Below are 19,629 nucleotides of genomic sequence, written 5' to 3'. Positions count from 1 at the left end.
AAACTTTGAATTAAATCAAATACCAGCAGCATGTAGTGGAGTATTTGGCTTTTAAGGCAGTAAATTAAATAGTTACTACCATATTATTCTGGAACAGCTGGCAAACTCCAGCTGACAGAACAAATTCAAACCATCCGCATGTCACAAAACAGAAATTCTGGGAGCACAAAAGAAAGAAAAAATTCTTTGGTTTGGACATAAGGGGCACTTTTATTAAAAGTGTAAATAAAAAACCAAAACAACAAAAAACAGACATTAAGAAAATAGAGACAAAATAACCTCCAGATGATGCAGAAGGAGAGAAAAAATCCCCAGTAACTATTTACAACTATAGCTTGCTCTTTTTGACTGAAATACAGACAAAATGAAGTACTGTAAGAGGTGTGTTATCAGAACAATTAAATATTTGTCTACATGCTAGGCATTATTTCACTTATTTCCATATCTGTTCAGATGTCTTAACTCAATGTTTTCAATATCTGAGTAAGCATCTGGATTGGTGATTCTTAGCAAGATTTTGAAAGTAATAATATCCTATCAAAGCTCCATTTATGTTTACAAATTGAAGCAGATATGAGTCATCTGGAATAATTAATGGAATGGAGCTGAAGTTTCTTTTATAGACAATTGTAGACATTGGCAAACTCCCAAAGCGCCCTTAAACATTGACACGTTTCTCAGAAAAACAAAACATACAACCAAGAGGTAACAAGATACACATAAAAAAATTAAACTGGTTTTTATCTACAAACTACCCCCTTGACAATATTGATTTTCATCATTTGGCATAAATGCAGACTAAAGCTTACTCCAGTCAACCAAGTTTATAACTTCAGCCAGACAAAACTGACATTTAAAACTAGACAATCGTGAATGGGTTGTATTCCAAGTCCTGCCTACAGCTCTCCCTCTCCTCGGCTTCCCTCCAGCCTCAGGTCTGCGTCATTTCTGCCCAGTGTGAAAAGACTAACAACAGCCATCAGTGCTGCCAGCATCATAACAGCGCAGCCTCCGAACATGTGTCTGGTGCCACTACCCCCTTCCCCTCCTCCTGTTCCTGATACTTCCCCATGAAGGGCCAGCAGTCCTAGGCAGGCCAGCAGGTGCAGAGGCAACCGGAACCAGGCCAGTACACCGGCTCGCTTTTCCTCTGGGATCACCCTGCCCTGAAGAAAACTAACTGCAGGGAAGTACAGACCACAGGCCAACTCGAGCAGCAAGAAGGCCAGGAAGGACTCGTGAGGCCTAGGCTGTCCTGGTGCAGTGGAAAATGTTAACATGAAAAAAGAGAAGAATGCCATGAGTACAGCGACGCAGAGGAGATGTCCCGGCTGCAGACGGTAGCGTGTTGAAGTGGCTAGGCGGTACAGCAAGGAGCCAACCATACTTGCAGCCATCAGGCAAGAGAAAACTATTCCCAAAGGAGGTCCATGGGGGTCTAGTACCGGAGTCCACAGAAAAATGAAAATATAAAGGACACTTTCAAACAGAGCCTGGACTCCACCCAAGAGCAGGACTCTCCTGTCTGACAGCAGGCAGCGCAGCCCCTCATAGCAGCTACGCCAAAACCTGCTTTTTGTAGGTAAACGGGTTACACCTCCATTTGGAGTGCCAAGTAGCAGAGTCTGTTTGTCTCCTTCAGGACCTCCTTCAGCCTCTTCTTTTCCCCAGTCTGTTAGTACAACCCACCCACAGAAACCCAAGCAGGGGACTGCCAGGAGAAACGGAGCCACTGGACCCAAATGGAGCCACTCAGCAAGCAAGTTAGCCACCAGCCCTGCTCCCACAGCAAGTCCATGGTTCCAGGTAGCAGCTTTGGTGAAGGTGCTGGGGATCCACTCCTTGGGAAAGTCATGGATTTCTACGTGTCGGTGCACATACCAGGCTTCAAATGTGGTGGCGAGCAGGGATGTGGACAAACCTCCTAGAATACGGCCCACGATCAAAACAAAGTAGTCTCTGGACAGCTTAGTGAGACAGCAAGCTGAGTAACACAGGCAGAAGAGAAGACACATCTGTCTGCGACCCAGGGCTTGAGGGAGCCAGCCTGAAAAAGGGGCAAACAGAACGCAGGAAGCCAGACCACACACATATAAAATGGCTATCTGAGATTCCAGGAAACTGTAGTGGCGGTAAAGTTTGTAGAGGTAGGGACCCTGGAGCCAGTCCGCCCACAAAGCCAGCAGGTACGCCCGCAGGAATACAGTCTGGAAACGACGGAAAGCTGGGTTGGCCACAGCCGTGGGAGCAGACTGAGGAGGTGTGAGGCGGCGGGCTGTGAGCTCCAGTCCCACACAAAGAGCCAGGAGGAAAATGACAGCCAGGTACGCTGTCACCAACATGATGGTACCAAAGATGCAGCCACGTCAGGTCAAAGCTGAGGTCTCATCCTGTTTCCAACACGCCTCTTCTCGTTTCCCAACTCCTATGCAAACACAATGTGGCAGAAATGTGAATGATGTTTCACTCACACGACTTTCCTGTTCGGTGGATTTATTAACTGGGCTGATTTGGGGACTATTAAAACATTTTATTTCAACACTCAAAATCTTAACAAGAATATTTGTCTTATTTCTAGTTAAAATGTCTAATTTTTAGTCAAAAAAATCTCATTACACTTAAGACAAGACTCAAAAAACAACAATTTTCACCTGTTTCAAGTAGATTTTCACTTAAAATAAGTAGAAAAATCTGCCAGTGGAACAACATTTTTTTGCTTGTAATGAGAAGATAAATCTTGTCCCATTGGCAGATTTTTCGACTTATTTCAAGTGAAAATGTACTTGAAACAGGTGAAAATTGAAAAAAGTTATTTTTCTGACTCTTGTTTTAATTGTAATTAGAGTTTTTGACTAAAAATTAGACATTTAACTAGAAATAAGAGAAATATTCCTGGTAAGATTTTGAGTTTTAGCAGTGAAAACTCAAAACTCTGATTACTTTGACTACATACAACCAGTTTTAAACATCTTAATTACCGAAACACTCACAAACAAGGAGGCTGTTCGCTTAATTCACAATTTACTTAAATGTAAAAAGTTATTTAACCATGCAGTGCACCTTAGCTCGTGGGCTAACCTGCTGCTAATATAGATGTAGGTCTAAATCCGACTCATATTCTGGTATTATTGTATTATATTCCGGGGTAAATCTTACCGTATCGTGTGGCAGTGGTTCCATGTTAAACCAGCCGCTGTAAATGAGCATTAACAGTTATGTTGGTGTAAAGCAAGTGTATTTACCAGCAAGCGTCTCATTTACTTCCGGGATCCGGTATATGTCACTATTTCACCAGAAGATGGAGCCATAACCTCTCCTACCTTCTTCTAACCTCTCCTAACATCTCCTAACATCTCCTTTTTTTTATAGATATATTTACTGTATTGAGGGCAATAAGAAAAAAAAAGATTTACAATAACAATAGAAATATCAATATTTCCCCCTTTTTTTAAACTTTTCATAACAAAAATTAAACAAAAATAAATAAATAAGAAGAAGAAGAAAGAAGTGAAAAAAATAAAAAATAAATAAATAAATAAATACAACAACACATCCCTCTCCCCTTCCCTCCCTCATATGGTCAATACATTACATCATTCAAAATCATTTAGCTTCTTTTCACATATGCATATCAATACTTGAGCAAATGAATAATAAAGTAAATAATCAAGTCCTGAAAAAACACATTCATTAATGCAGTACATGATTCAGATCATTAGCTAGTCCAATAAAGGCAAAAAATCCAAAAAGGGACCCCAAATAAGGTCAAAGTCTCTAGGTTTTTTTCAAACAGAATACAGTATTTTTTTTGGAGTGCTATATGATGCAAGTTCGATGATCCACTGTTTGGATGCTGGGGTTTTTTCTGATTTCCAGTTTTTTAAAATACAATTTTTTGACGCAGTGCCTGCAAGCAGAATGAAGTACTTTTTATGATAAGTCATAATTTAGTGAACTGATATTTCCCAGTATCCAGACTTTAGGATCAAGAATATAGGATTTTAAAATGTCAGAGATTATTTTGACAACGTATTTCCAGAAAGCATCTATAATCGGACAGTTCCAGAGCATATGGAGTAGATTTCCAGTGTTTATTTTACATCTTTGGCACATGGCAGAGACCGCACTATTACGTTTATTTAATCTATAGGGAGTGTAGTAGATTTGATGTTAAGTATTGAATTTAATTTGTCTGTGTTTGGTGGATATTAGCATAGTGTGTGTTTTTTCTAAAAGAGTGTACCAATCCTTGCCCTCATATGAACATTCCAAGTCTGCTTCCCATTTTTGTTTCATTGGAGGTCTGTGGTATACTGGTAGGTTATTGATAAGAATGTTATAGATTAAAGATGTTAGGCCTTTTGTAGATGTAATTTTGTTATCAAGCAACTGTTTTTCCAATGGAGATGTTACAGGTTTATTGGGGAATATGTCAAGCAATTGATTTTTGATCCAGTCTCTTATTTGAAAATACTTGAATAAATGATGTGTTGATAAGTCAAATAATTCAGATAATTGAGAAAAACTGGCAAATAAACCATTAATATATAAATCATCAATTGTTTTAATACATTTCTCAGTCCAACTTTGTAAAGTTCTGTCAGCAATATGACTTGAAATGTTAGGATTATTGATAAGAGGAGTATTCAAAAGTAATCATGTATTTAAGTTCAATAATGTGAGTCCTGCCATGCGCCAAATGTGCTAGAAATAATTGGATTTGTTGTAATCTTAGCCAGTTTCTTCCTAGAGCCCAAGTAGGGGATAGATGTTAATGGGATAGTTTTCATTTCATTTTTCTCTATTAAGACCCATCTCAAATCACTGTTGTTTGAGTGCAGCCAACCTGAACCTGAGATGCTAGGTAATATAATCTACAATTTGGGAGATTTAATCCACCTTGCATATGGAGGCATATGGAGCCTGAAGTGTAAGAAGTTTAACCCTTGGGCTTTTCTTTTTCCATAGATATGAAGCTTTGTTAAGATTTTTGAAAAAATCTATGGAGATTTTGAAAGGAATACAATGAAATAAATAAGTGAATTTAGGTAGTACGCTCATTTTAATTGTACTGATTCTTCCAATTAATAACAATGGTAAATCCATCCTAACACTTCCTAACATCTCCTAACGTCTCCTTACATCTCTTAACATGTTAATGTTTTTGTTTTTTGTTTTCTAATTCATCCATTGATCATAAGTAAATTTGACCACAGCAGAAGTTATAGCAATTTGCTGGCCTGGAGCTTTCAGGTGTGTGAGGAAAGGTCATTAAAAAAAAAAAACCGCTAGGCCTTAAAATGCCTCAAATGTTACATTTTAGACTTCACAATTGCATAAAAATGATTGTTTGGTACAGTTGTTAGGAAAAGACCGGTTCTCTATACAAATTTGAACAGACCACAAGACTTCTGGAAGTATGATCTTAGGACAGACGAAAACCACTTTTTCAGCAGCCTCCGGGTATATTCATGTGTTTATTAGTAAGCTAAAGATAGCTGCTCAATTGTATTTGAAGAGTATTCTGCGTATAGTTCTGCTGTGCACACCTTTACTATTTACTGTTTTCCCAGTGTTTGATTCATGAACATAATTGTCAAGATAATGCAAGAGAGGACTTTATTTACTATTGTCCAATTATTTACTAGTTCCCCTAGTACCTTCATAGCCCTTATAGGCAATTCCCTGTCACACCACAACTGCCTCTTTTTCACTTCAGTTGTGGATCTTGTTGTAGCTCCATCGCGTGACTTTATCAGGAGATGGTTGGGCCAGGAGAAGGTTCCTATGCCATTCATTTTTTGCCATACTAAAAATGAATCTCATCCATCTGGCTTTAACAACTATGGACCTGTTTCTTTGACATCTAACATCTTTCAAAATTATGAAAGTCCCAGAGAGACTTTTATTCTCCCACCTAAGAAAGCAAATGGCCACCTTCGGAACCGATTGCAGTTCGCTTATTGTCATGGGGCTGGAGTCGAAGACGCCATCATACACATTTTGATATCTTCAGAGATTATTAACATGATTCAGTCTGCAGTACTATTTACAAAATTACAGATGTGGATGGATTCCTCTAGAATCAAATAGATTACTGAAATACAGACCACAGAAGGGTTTGAAGTGTTGTGTGTCTGACAAGGTGGTCTGGAGCACAGGAGCACCACAGGGGACTCTACACCTCAGACTTCCAGTATAACTATAGTATAAAGAGTCTTGTCATCTCCAGAAATACTGGATGAGTCGTCCTCTGGGATGTGTCAGTGGTAGACAAGATAACCCATATGAATTGCTTTGAAGCCTCTGGGCTTGAAGATTTCTGGGATGGACCATCATACGGATGAAAGAAGTATTGTAGTCTGATACATCAGTATGTAAACAGGTTCAGTGTGCTCTGGACCACCGATGAAAAGGACCACCAAGACTGTTATTAGCAAGTCCAAACACCAGGGTATGTGATGGTATGTGGTTGCATCAGACTTTTTGGAGGCTGTCCACAATAGATTATGTGCAGAGAATTTTGGACACAAAGTTCAACAAGTATCCATATATGTGTTTGCCAGAAGGAATCCTAATATTACTGTATATGTTGAGAGGAAAAGAGTTTACTGCCAAAGAAAACATATAGTTAGAAAGATATTGAGATGGGATAATTTCATATTTTGTAGTTGTTAATGGTTCTGGAAAATGTAGACCCCCCCCCCCCACTGTACACTCCCACATGCATTTCTAATCTCCCTTGGATATTTCCAAAAAGACACAAAATGAGGACACAGAAGGTCAATAATACATTGTTTGAACTTTATATAATTGCATCATTTCTATTTAGGAAGAAAGAGAATTACAAAATGTACAACATATGTTCAATCAGCCATAATCAAACACAGTAAACGTGAGAGAGCCAATGAAAATTAGATCTCTCACAGAAATATATACCTCGTGTTTGTATGACAAACATTGGGGCCGGAGGAAAGGTGCATGTGGAGTGAGTGCTGGTGATTTTCATGGATTATGCTGGTTGGTTACATTATCTTATATCAGGAAGTGTCCCAAAACCATCTGAGAATCTCTACTGTACAGTATTCCGTGCAAAGCCTCCGTGGCATAGCCAGACCCCTTCATATGAAGGCCAGTACATTCTTTACACCAAACTCTTAAAGTATGTCAGAACCATTAAATCTCTTTAGCAAATAATACATTGATATTTGGGTAACATGATATTTACAGCAACAATTATAAACAAATATACTTCAGTTTGCATGGAGCATCTCCCTCAGTCCAGGAGAGATACAATACAGTGACACAGACAAAATGTATTTAGAAACCAATTATGTAAAATCCCATGGGTTCATGAAATTGTAATATAGGTGTTTCTGATTATTTCTGGAAGATTCATAAAAAAATGTTTATAAAACATCCTGTTGTTTTACGAGTGAGACATTAAACTGTGCTGTTGTTCCTGTACTAATGTAGACGGCATGTTCGTGAAACAGTGATACACAATGTGCTATAATAATTTCAGGTTTTACTATGCATTTATATATATACACGTTCCCTTTCTCTTAATTACAAACTAAAAGACACAGGCAAATATCACCAATGGTCCCAAAATATTAAGTTTTTTGAGCTACAGTAGTCATCCTTCATCCGCTGCTTAGTAACGGCCTAATGATGTACAACTGATGAAATACACAGAAGTGAGCTGGCTTTGATTCTTAATTACAGTGTGTGTAATGAGCAAAGGAGCAAATGATCAGTCCACATTGGCAATAATAACACTACTACTATTCATTCATTCATCTTTTTTTTTCAATTTCCTATCCTGTAACAATTTGGCTGATGAGGTGTTTAGGTTTATGTATGTACATGAGCTTGTTTTGTTTGTAATTTTACATTTCATATGAAGATCAAATGTGAGTAAAGAATTTGTTCACAGCTGTCATTCATCTTCATCAAAAACACTACACAGATTGCATAAGTCCTCGATCATCAATTTTAAAGGAAGCCCTGCCCGTTGAAGATCAAAGTTGTGTCTATTTCTATACATACTTTCATTTCATTCAAAACCAGTTTCTCAACATTTTTTTCTCTCTAATAAAAAAGTTTCTGCAGGTGCCCGCTCATGGGTCAATGCGAAAGGCCAAAAGTTTCTCAGAGTGCAGATTGTTGAGGGTTCTCAGGTCTGGCAGGCGCAAAAGCAGTTTGGGGAAGAGTGCTGAGTCATCTGGGCGGCGGCGTGTGATCAGTGACCGAAGGGCACGGATGAGACCCTCCTGTAGCTGCTCCACAGCTCCCATGTCCGAGATGCCAGAGCGGTCTGTGAAGCACAGAGTGTATTAGTGTGTGTGGTCGTAAGTATATTATTATATCTCTCAACAAATTCTCACTGCTTTGCAGCATTTTAATCTGTTCCTCTCTCACCTGCAGATACTAGCACAACAGCCATGAAGAGGGCCATCTCGTCTGGCTCTAGCCCCAGGGATCCCAACTTGTCGCTAAATTCAAACATTGCATCCAACAGCGAGCCCATGCCCAAGGCCCGCAAAGTAGACAGAGGGTACGTTTGGCCGTTCAAGAAGGTCACTGTACGTTCCGCCGCATTGAACAAGCTACAAAACCTTACCATAAGAACCTGAAAACAGAAAAGAGGGGTAAATTAATTCAATGCATTTAGACATATAACAGAAAAAGACACATTTTGGATTTATGATGATAAAAATAAAGCCGTTGATATGGGATTTACCTGGAAGGTGCCGGATTTTAGCAACATGACTTGGTCTTGCTGGCTTAGCTCTAGGAATCCAGGGATGCCCTTGGCAAACTCTACCACCTCCTTGACAGCAGGGGTGAAACACTGAGAGAAGGACTCCCATATTTCTTGACTTGAGCGTTCTGACCCTGACACAGGGCATGCATTAAGAGGACAGGCCTAAGGAAAAAACAAAACAGATATAAATAACGGAATTACATTTCTGGAAAATAAGAAATCATTCAAGAGACTTCATTTAGTTTTTTAGGTTCCTTGCACTTACCAGCACTTTAGCACCTGGTGCTAATTTCCATGGGCAAGTTGACTGGTTTTGGACACCTCCATTGTTATGGTTGGCAGAGGTGCTCCTTTGAGATGTTGCAGCATTTGACTGGTTATGATTCTGATTTGTTGATACTGAATGGGAATAGTGATTGTTGTCCACATTGGGAAATGAATGCTGGTTGTGATTAGAGGCAACAGGGCATACTGTAGCAGGGGCAACAGGGCAAGACTGATAACTCTGGGCAAGACTGGGGTGAGATGACACTTGAAGAAAACTAGCATCCTGAGAAAACGGCAACGTGTTGTTGTTGTTGTTGTTGGTGATGTTGGCCCTGCTGGATGATCGTTCGTGGTTGCTGCTGTTGCTGGTGAAGATGTCACGGTAGGCTCTGGAAATGGCCCCGATGGCCTCTTTTGAGTTACAATCATCTGTGCTGATGAGATTATCCCGTGGTGAAGGGTCCACCTCCATGGCGCCCGACTCATTTAGACTGTTCATGTAGCTCTGCATCTCTTCAAGAAGCCTCTGTTTTTCTCTCTTTGGGATACGGCCAAAACGCACGGCTACAGAAAACACAAGCAATGGAAAAATATCAGTTTTCTGCCACTGTGACAACGTGAACATTTACACTTTTACTAGAGTAATCTGAAACCTTTATACACCTCCTTTTACACACACATACATACACACAAAATATACAGTATATAGGCTATATAAGTTGAATAATTGCAAGAAGATACTGTAAATGCAAGATGGGAGATGATACCCTCCCTTTCCCCACTTGTATCCCCATCTCCCTTCTCAGAGCACCCATCAGCTGGAGAGGCTATTTATAGACCCGCTGCTGCCATCTGCCTCATCCTTCCCGCTACCCACCTCGGTCTCTCCTCTAGCGCTCTCTCCATCTATTTCTAAGTAGGGCACTGGGGCAACATGAGTGTGATGTCACTGGCACTAAGATCATGAAAAGGATAAGGATAAGATAAGTGGGCTTGAGGTACATACTGAGTAAATGAGTTGATGTGAATGTGGTGAGAACATGAAAGGGCTGACATGAGAGGTGGTAAAATATAGAAAATAAGTGTGTGTGTGTGCATGTGTGTGTGACAGAGAAAGAGCAAGTTTATTTAATCATATGGTGGGAATTCGTCTCCTTTTTTAGAACTAAAGTCCACGAAATGTACAACAAAGGTTCAATTTAAAATTACGGTAGGATGAATGTGCGATGAACCCATTAGTGGGTAGCGTTTGGGGAGATCTGAAAGGAAACAGGGTATGTCCGTGTGTCTGTGTGTGCATGTGTGGGTAGGTGTATACCACAAGGTTATGGCAGGAAACAGGGCAGGAAAGGACAAAACTGGTGCAGCTTCAAAGACTCGCAATTTACTTTTTGCACGTGAGGTTGCATTTTAACTGTGTTGCAGAAATAATACTTGCAAAACAATATTTCCCAGTCAAAAAATTAACATAAATATAATGAAAATGTGTTTGGTCGAAGGGGAGTGATTAGATTGGTGCTATAAAAGATAGTGTTGCATTTAGCAAATATACAGTAATCTTTTTAGTTGCCAGCGGGGATTCTTGATGAGGCTGCATGCAAAAATGTGGCGTGAGATTAATCCCTTTTCTCATGGTTAAAATGAGAGCAAATGCAGACTAATGAGCCGTTGCTCTAAAAATGATGCTCTGGTTAGAGGAAGAAAAGTGTGCTTCTCTGGCAGCAGTCATAAATATTTGCCTGTACTGCATAGCCAAAGTCACACAGCTGCCTGGTGTGAAATCGGGGTGTATTGTTTATTGTGGGCTGCAGGCAGTTGCATGTGGGTTTCCTGTTTTCATAATGGCTGAAACAGAGAAAAAGAAAAAGGGGTTTCTAGGTTGTGGTCTTTTCCACTCAAAAATCTCCCCTCTGAGGGGTCGGCCTGACTGTTTTTCTACAGAGCTGTATTTTGCCACCCTATTTTCTCTCTGCACCAGAAGTGTCAAGCACATGCAGAAATAACACTAACCTCTTTACTAGATTAGGCACTGCAGAGTGCTGGAGGGTAGCGATAAGCAAAAACCATACTGGGAGGAAGAAAACAGCCAAACTATACCAAGTAGGTCATGATGTATGCGTGCACTAGAGGGACAATTCTGTATTGTTTTTCTAGGTCAGCCCAACTGTTCCTTTAATGTGTCATGATAGGTGATCAATGAAGGCCCGGCTTTCAGAGCTAAAACCAGGTGATAGGAGTATCATGCTCAATGAAATCTGTCAAAACAATATTTTCTGCATCCTTTGCTTAATTGCTGTCCTCTTGCAGTAAGATGTTCAGTGTACAAGGTAATCAAACTGACCCTGTTCCAATTTCCCAAAATAATTACTGTGTTTGCTGCAGTTTTCTAGATGATGAATGGCTTGAGGGACTTCAAGGGTCCTTTTCTCATAAATCACTGTCTTAGAAAGAGATGAGAGCGAGCTGAGGGAACATGGTGGGTACATAAAGGGGGAGGGCTGAACCAAACAGGAACATTAAGGTAACAGTGTTGTGGGTGGGGGCTGGAAAGGGCAGTAGAAAAGGTGCAGAGAAACTTGATAATGTGATAAAATACAAACCCAGATGGTAATCTGTGGTATTACAGTGGCATGCTAGAAGGATAAGATAGGTACATGTCCTCTAAGAGAGAGTGACTGAGCTACTGGCATGATGACCCCAAACGTTCCCTGCATCACATTTTTCACACAGACCTACATATCAGCACAGTGCTGCTTTCTGGTTGCCGAATCCCCTGTTGCTTTTGCTAATCAGGACACTGTGGCATTCTTGCAAAACTGCAGGACGTTGTCCCTCATTAAGAAACGTATCAGGATGTCTCACCGTCTCTTGACATTCCAACGGCGAGGCATTTCTTGAAACGGCAGTGCTGGCACCGGTTACGGTTCATGCGCATAATCAGACAGTTTTCATTCTTGACGCACATCTTGTAGTTGATGTTCTGCTGGATGCTACGGCGGAAAAAACCCTGACAAGCACACACAAACAATCATGTTAATGCCATGTAAAAATTGGTGCATTAAAATCAACAATGTTGAATCATTGCACATGGTTTTCCTTGATCAGTGGCTTACCTTGCAGCCCTCGCATGCATGCACTCCATAGTGGAATCCAGATGCGATGTCACCACAAACTTTGCAAAGAAGGACCATTCCACCTGTTTCTGAAGAAGGAAAAACAGTTTAGACAAAATTAGATGCATTAATAGTATGCAAAATACACATCAGTCAGCCATAACATTATGACCACATGCACAATATAGAGCAGGTCCTCCATGCGGCCCCAAAAGCAATTTGACCTGTCATGGTCTGCAAAAAATAAAAAAGAATCAAAATCTAAGGATTTCCTGGAGAGTTTAGTACCAGGATGTTAGTGATAAATGCTTTGGCCTCTTAGTATTGTGGTGTGTGGGTTCTGTGGATTGGGATTGCTTCTCAAATAGGCCATCAAGTCAGCTGGTGTCTGGGGAGTTTGGAAAGCATATAAACATGTATGTTTCTTTGAGCACTTCCTAATAAAACAAAACTTGAGGGGCCGTTGTTGACGTACAAGAGGAGACGCTACAGTAGTGGGTGGGATTGGTCTGCAGACATTTTTAGGGAAGTGGCAAGAGCCAAAATCGCATTCCTGTGACTTCCAGGATGCAGGTCTTTCCAGCAGAACACTACAATGTGACGAGATGAGCAGTATATACACGTTCCCTGTCTGTGGTCATAACGTTATGGATGAGATGGCTGAAAAGATTCGATTTGATTACTTCTCTGGAAGAATGGCGTACTGTTTAAATGAGCTGTAAGGTTATGCACAAATGTGCCCACTTGTGTGTGTATATGGACAGTAAGCAAACACTTACTGGTGAAAGCTCCGGCAAACCCGCAGGGCCTCTTTCCTGCGAAGGGGTGTGCATAGGAATGCTGTGGAGTAGCTGCTCCTGAGGGGCTGTTGTAGACATCTGGGAACTGGAACACCAGTTTGGAGGATGGAGTGTTGCACCGACCTGTCCTCCCCTTCTTCAGTGCCCCAATTTCAGTGAAAGTAACCTCCTCTGGAGACGAAGGCTGGGAGTGTGATGATGAAGGTGACTGTGTCTGGTACCCACTAGAGGGGCTACCAGGGCTTGGGCTTGAACTGCCAGAGGATCCTGCATACAGGATGACTCCTGCAAGAATAAATAGATGACATTAAACCTTAGGGCTGAGATTGGTCAGATTATTCAAATTTGGCCTGAAGCCCTGAAAAAAACATACAGAGTCATTCAGACATCCACGTGGAGTGGCAGTGTTTTTATGTGCTTTACTTAAAGCCATATATTTGAATATTAGAGTTTTACTTTCGCAATTCATGTTTCCCTAGAAACAGTTCAGCTTGTCTAAAGAGTTGGATCTGATGTGATGTAATGTTGCACAACCTCTGGCCATCTGATAACTCTGCTCAGTGCTCAGTATCTGCAGCATCCCGACTGTAACAGGCGTAATGGAGCGCTCAAGCGGATAAAGTGAGCGCTAAAGGCTGATTTATGGTTCCGCGTTACACCGAGCGTCGGTTTAACGCGGAACCATAATTCAAGTTTAAGAATACTGCCAGTGTTCAATTTCTGTTGCTTGGCCAAAGAAATGCTAATGGTTTTTTCTACCTTTGTAGAGCTACAATTTTACTGTGTTTTACTCCCTAGCCCACTTCATTTTCCCCCAAGTGATCCTTGTCGCTTGCCAGGCCGTCATTGTAAATAAGAATGTTCTTAATGACCTGTCTGGTTAAATAAAGGCCAAAGACTGAATGAATATCAAATAAAGCGATAGAATTGTTTTTTTTTTCTCTTTATCGTATAATGTTCACAAAGTGTAATGCAATTCATGTCATGGGTAGTGTATTTTTAAGGATCAAATACTCAACATCCCATATCATCCATTTTACATCGTGCAATAAATGATTGGTGTGGCAATCAAACTTTGAAAATCGACTGTGCGCATGCGCAGCAAGGAGCAAGGATTGGCAGAACAACGGCAGCACGCAACAAGCAAACATTTACTGGATACACCAACGAAACCCTACTATTTTTTAAATACCCGTGTACTGGTAATGCATCATCTGTTCAGCGGCTAAATATCTGCTTTTTTTTTTTAAATCAAACTCTCACGTTTTGCATCCCTCGCATGCTTTCAGTGTTGCGCACACGCGATTCCAGTCCAGTGCCGTGGATGATGTGAGACTCGGTGTCACGTGTCTGCGGGGTCTGTTGCCTCCTCCGCTCCAATAATAGCCTCGCTCCCCCTGGCAGCGCGCCCAGCGCCAGCTCTCTGCACGACACCTGACCGCTGCCTCACATGCATGGACTCCTGACACGGTTCCTGCCCCAACCAAATCCGCACGTTTGTGTACAACAAAAATCCCAACAAAATGAAGTCAGATTTGTGTTTATAAACATATGCTGACTGACTGGGGAAGCTGTCAGAGTGTGAAGACAGAGAGCTTCCAAATCCATGCGCCACCATGCAGCAGCTGAAGAATGCGAGTCACGTTTTTGCTTTAGTAAAATGAAAGCTTTTTTATAGACTGACATATCCCTGTACTTCCTTAAAATCAGCGATATTCAAACTGTGGGAATTTAGTGTTGTATTTTAGTCAATAAATATAGGCTATAACCAGTGCAAATGAATACACTTGCAAAAATGGAGAAATGCGTGTCATGGCACAATTGACTCAGCCTAGTTCGTTGAGTTTGGGTCACAACAAGGTGCGGTTAACCTATCGCTCAGCTGGACAAGGTAAGCTATTTGTTTAGTTTCAAATGTTTTGATAATCCCCTCCACCAGCACGTGTTGCCGGATTTGTTGACTCATGCTCGAGTCACAGACCAATCCAGCAGAAGCGGGCCTATACGCTTCACCTCTTCCCGAGCTTGCGTGCAGACACTCAATGCCCTGCCTCTCACTCCACCCCGACACATTGCAGGTCCACCTGAATACTCACATGTACAGTATCCTAGTGTTTATGAATGACAACCCCGCCCTCCCCCCCAACCCCACGTGCTGTCAACACTGTAAATTAATAATCCGTTTAACAACATGCTTTGAGTAGTGATGCAGGAGGCACACTGCAGTAAATACCCACAGCTTGTAAAGTGCTTTCACAGCTGCAAATCATCTGGTCCTGCGTTGAGGTTAATGTATTATTGATATATATCAAAAATACATTTTCCATTAGAATCTGTTGCTATAGCCCAGGGATATTCAATTGGCGGCCCGCGGGCCACATGCGGCCCGCCACTAGCTTTTATGTGGCCCCTGGTCATATTTCAAAAAAGGGGGTGTTTGTTGAATTTTTTTTTTTTTTTTTTTAATAATATTTTTAGAACTGGCTACTATGGACTAAAAGGCTTGTGCTCAATGCTTAATATAATATTCAAATAAGGAAATCTTGGTGGAAAGTGGTGCTTTGTCATTATGGCGTGTTTTATTAAAAGTAGGTCAATATCAATTTCATTAAGTTTGCACAATGCATGGTTTCAAAATGAACTTGCATTCAAAATAATATTTCTTTATCTGAATATTATACTTCACAATTACTAAATCTGGAGACAATTAATACATAGTTCATATGTAAACTAGATATATTCAAATGTATAATACAAATGTATTATATTTACATAAGTCTTCGTCTTTGAGTGCAAAACACATTTTGAAAACTCCCACATTTTCAAATTGTGCGGCCCTCTCCATACAGTCCTTTTGCAGATGTGGCCCCCGGGCCGAATCTAGTTGAATACCCCTGCTATAGCCTATAGGTAACACCAGCCCCCAGGTCTGCATGTTATGCAGGATCTCCCATGCAGGATGAAATGAGGACGGTCACGCACACCTTCACAGTGTGGACAAGAGACTGTTATAATATAGGACACTGCAGGCAGGTTTGATTGGAGGGTCAGTCAGTCATCTCTGTCCGTGTTAAGTTTAGCCTACTCGTGCAAGCACTAATCTGCCTGGGACTGGAAGCGGAAACGTGAGCACTGAGCTCCCACACTCAGGTTCTGTTTCACTCTTAATCTGTATCTCTTGCAGTATTATTACTTTATGGTGTTTTCTTGCACTTTGGATAGAACGTATACAGACATTATTACTTTTGGCTTTCTGAGAGCATTGTTTCTTAACCTTCAACGCACATTTATATAGGGCAGGGGTCGGCAACCTTTTTGACATGGAGTGCCAGTGTGAAATTTTCTTGTGAATGAATGTGCCATAATCAACAGCAGGCTAAAACAAAGTGACATTAAGGTATGACACAAAATACAAAAACATTTCCAACACACCTGGAATTATATTCTATACAGGCCACATGCAAGCATATTTTACAAGCATCAGAACAGCTTGTCCTAAAAAAAGAGGAAAATTCTTGACGCGGACGAGTGAGGGCGCATCGCGCCCAAACCCTCTAGGGGGGTCCGGGGGCATGGCCCCCCGGAAAATTTTGAAAAATAGACTCAAAATGGTGCATTCTGGTGGTCTCAAAGCTCCATAATCACATCTTTTATCAATGCAAGAATACACACAAAAAATCTGAATTTTTGCAAAGAATGATGCATTTTGATAACATAATAACACGCATTCATCATCATGGGTAATTCTTCATGCATGAATAAATCTTGAAATCAAGATAATCATATCTTAAACTTCTACAATGGCCAGAATCCCCCTTTCACACCTAAATTAATTGACAAAACTACAAAAGACAAGCAGCTCCTTGTCTTTCAGAACTGTAGTGTGGAACTCCGAACAGATCTGCTCAAAGTTCAGTGATGAGGAGCTCCACTGAACTATTTGTTATAATTTTGATTATTTAATTCTTTATTGATTTCATAAAATATTCACATTTTTTGAGATTTTTTATTTGGGGTTTTCATTAGCTGTGGGCCATAATCATCAAAATTATAACAAATAAAGGCTTGAAATATCTCACTTTGCATGTAGTGGGAAATAATATATTTGTTTCACCTTTAGTTGAATTTATTGAAACTAATTAAGTTTAGCAATATATTCTAATTTTCCGACCTTCACTTGTATATTATGACCAATAAATAAGAGCATAATAAATGTCCCGTATCACACCATATCAAGCTCAGGGGATGTTTCAGGTATGAGGAACTGTGCAACAGATGCCTGGCTCCTCTGTGACGTTATATTACGTTTGTGGAGGTCCCCTGCAGCATGCTGCCTGACACACCTCCGGGAGACCTCTGTTTCCTCTTTTAGGACGAGGTGGGGTGTCTGGAGCCTCTGGAGACATCTTGACTTGACTTTTTTTTTTGTTTAAAGCCGCGCGTGTCTGTGCAGTTAGCAGCAGTGAGAGGTAAAGGCTGATTTATGGTTCTGCGTCAGACCAACGCAGAACCTACGCCGTACGTTGCGGGTCGCCGCGTACTCTACGCCGTAGGCTCTGCGTCGATTTAACGCGGAACCATAAATGAGGCTTAACTAGGCAACGGAGCGCAAAGGGGTTCCGTATTGGTTCAATACGGAACGCAACTTTTAATTCCCAATTACGTAACAATTCCGTATTTCAAGGGGCGGGTGGCAAGCCCACACTCATCTCTGCACAGCCTACCTGCTGCAAAAAAGCAGTGCTGCTGCTTTTTTGTCCCGCTGCAAAAATGTGTTTTAAACTGAGCTGCCGCTCCTCTTCATTTCTGCTGCTGCCGCGTCCTGGCTGTCTGTCTGTGAAGGCTGATTTATGGTCCTGCGTTAAATCGACGCAGACCCTACGCCGTAACCCTACTTTTTTTTTTTTTTTTTCCGTTCCGCGGAAACCGCGGACATTTTTTGCTGAGACCAACCGAGCGGGCCTTTTCCAGTGTGCCAATGATTATGCCGCCGCGTGCCAATCATGGCACGCGTGCCTGAGGTTGCCGACCCCTGATATAGGGTATAATCAATAACAAGTGTTACTCTTTTTTGCTGTTGAACAGTTTCAGTCTGAACACTTGAGTGTTTTCAGTAGACTTCTCTGCCACCAGCTCGTGTAAGTAGGTCAATATCACAGTAACTTGATAGAACTGTGTCTATGTGCCTCCAGCGTCTCTTCAAACTGGCGCTATCGCAGCAGCTCTGGCTCATTCAATTAACTACAAGCTGTATCATCACAGCGGATGGCAATGGACTATATTTCAGAAACACAACAAGGCGTGGGATGTTTAAAGGTTGCTGTTATTTTTACGCAGACTTTTTTAAACATGTGATAGGAACTAATGCATTTCAGTATAATTACCAAAAGAAATAAAAATAAATATATATATATATATATATATATATGTACTGTGTATATATATATATATATATATATATATATATATATATATATAAACATTTTTCAGGAGTGAAAGACTTCATTTTGCTTTTCATTCATTGTTGTTCCTGTTTTTATTCAACCTATAACAGAAACAAACTGTTTCTATTATGAGAATAAATGCAGGTCAGAAAGTATTCAAATGCTTCTGTTATTGATTCCCGGCAGATACTTGAATATAATTCTTACTCTTATAGTATAATCATAATAAAGCACCATTAGCTTACAAAACAGGGATATTAGATCCATGACACATCTAAATGGCATGGTGTCGGTGCAGGGAAGTGTAGCAGAGTCACGTTCCCACTGAAACACACCCAAAGTGGATGCGTGCCCTGATCCGATGAGGACAGATGTTGCTGACTCAAAAAACATCAATCGACTATATGACCACGATTAAAAAAAAAAAAAACAGGCGGAAAGGGAAAGCAAACGCTACATGAGGCGGGGAAACGTGACCTAGTAGAAAAAAAAAAAAACAAGTTAAGTCGTGGAATCGCTGACCCACTGACCAAGCGCTCCCTCGCACCCCCCGGGCTGCAGCACGCCAGCTCCGGGAGAGACGGGAGGAGGGACGCGGCTCACGCGCCGCACGCGGCTCTGCAAGGGAAGCCACGTGAGGAGGCTTTTGACAAGAGCTTTCATTTGGGAAGACACGAAGTTGCACTCCAGCCAGGAGCCAGGGCTCCTACGGCGGGCACGCAAGGGGCGTGTAATTAAAGAAGCACGTTAAATGGAGCAGCGTGTTGTGGAGGGACGGCTTGACTGCGCACCACCGGCGGCACCGCCCGCTCTGCCAGTAAAAGCCTAATTATGGTTCTGCGGTTAAATCGACGCAGAGCCTACGCCGTAGGGTACGCCGTAGGCTCTGCGTTGCTGTAAACGCGGACCATAAATCAGCCTTAAGGAAGTGGGCTGACATCTAGACTAGTGTCACTATGCAAGATTCCCCAACTTAAGTTGTTTAAGAAAAAGTCTCTGTTTACATTTTTAGGAAGATTACAAAAGCTCAGTGGTTTCAAACACCAATCACATCATCTTCCAGTAGTGTAAATAAACCGAATTGCTTCACTCTGATATCCATTAGGCTACAAACGCATAAGGATAATATTTTGCAAACAGATTTTTTTGGATACCTTACATTTGAAGATACTCTTTTTGTTTTTAACATAAACTAACTTGTAATTTGAAGGGAATTACATGTTTCAAACTTATAT

General features: G+C 41.1%; 2 protein-coding genes across 2 annotated transcripts in view; both read right to left on the bottom strand.

Annotated features, from left to right (window-relative positions):
- Positions 1-146: 146 nt before the first annotated feature.
- mfsd5 (major facilitator superfamily domain containing 5) lies at positions 147-3,273 on the bottom strand. The gene is made up of 2 exons (XM_061734960.1): positions 3,157-3,273; positions 147-2,425 (listed from the first exon to the last, which is right to left on the bottom strand). The coding sequence occupies exon 2, from the start codon at positions 2,340-2,342 to the stop codon at positions 897-899; it is 1,446 nt and encodes a 481-aa protein (XP_061590944.1). The 5' UTR covers positions 2,343-2,425; positions 3,157-3,273; the 3' UTR covers positions 147-896.
- Positions 3,274-6,790: 3,517 nt separating this feature from the next.
- LOC133457172 (nuclear receptor subfamily 1 group D member 2-like) overlaps positions 6,791-19,629 on the bottom strand; it is a 15,323-nt gene continuing 2,484 nt past the window's right edge. Inside the window, exons 2-8 of the mRNA XM_061736116.1 lie at positions 12,930-13,235; positions 12,151-12,239; positions 11,900-12,044; positions 9,036-9,601; positions 8,747-8,932; positions 8,425-8,635; positions 6,791-8,320 (exon numbers count right to left, since the gene is read on the bottom strand). Coding sequence (XP_061592100.1) covers positions 8,124-8,320; positions 8,425-8,635; positions 8,747-8,932; positions 9,036-9,601; positions 11,900-12,044; positions 12,151-12,239; positions 12,930-13,235 — 1,700 coding nt within the window. The 3' untranslated portion in view covers positions 6,791-8,123. The remainder of the gene's footprint in view (positions 8,321-8,424; positions 8,636-8,746; positions 8,933-9,035; positions 9,602-11,899; positions 12,045-12,150; positions 12,240-12,929; positions 13,236-19,629) is intronic.

Source organism: Cololabis saira, chromosome 12 (assembly GCF_033807715.1).
Source record: "Cololabis saira isolate AMF1-May2022 chromosome 12, fColSai1.1, whole genome shotgun sequence".
NCBI classification, from domain to species: domain Eukaryota; kingdom Metazoa; phylum Chordata; class Actinopteri; order Beloniformes; family Belonidae; genus Cololabis; species Cololabis saira.
The sequence above is the reverse complement of the archived record's forward strand: the minus strand, read 5'-3'. Positions and strand labels throughout refer to the sequence as shown.

What these genes read in the sequence shown, in the direction of transcription:
- mfsd5 (XM_061734960.1), bottom strand. Translation starts at nt 2,342, where the DNA reads ATGTTGGTGACAGCGTACCTGGCTGTCATTTTCCTCCTGGCTCTTTGT.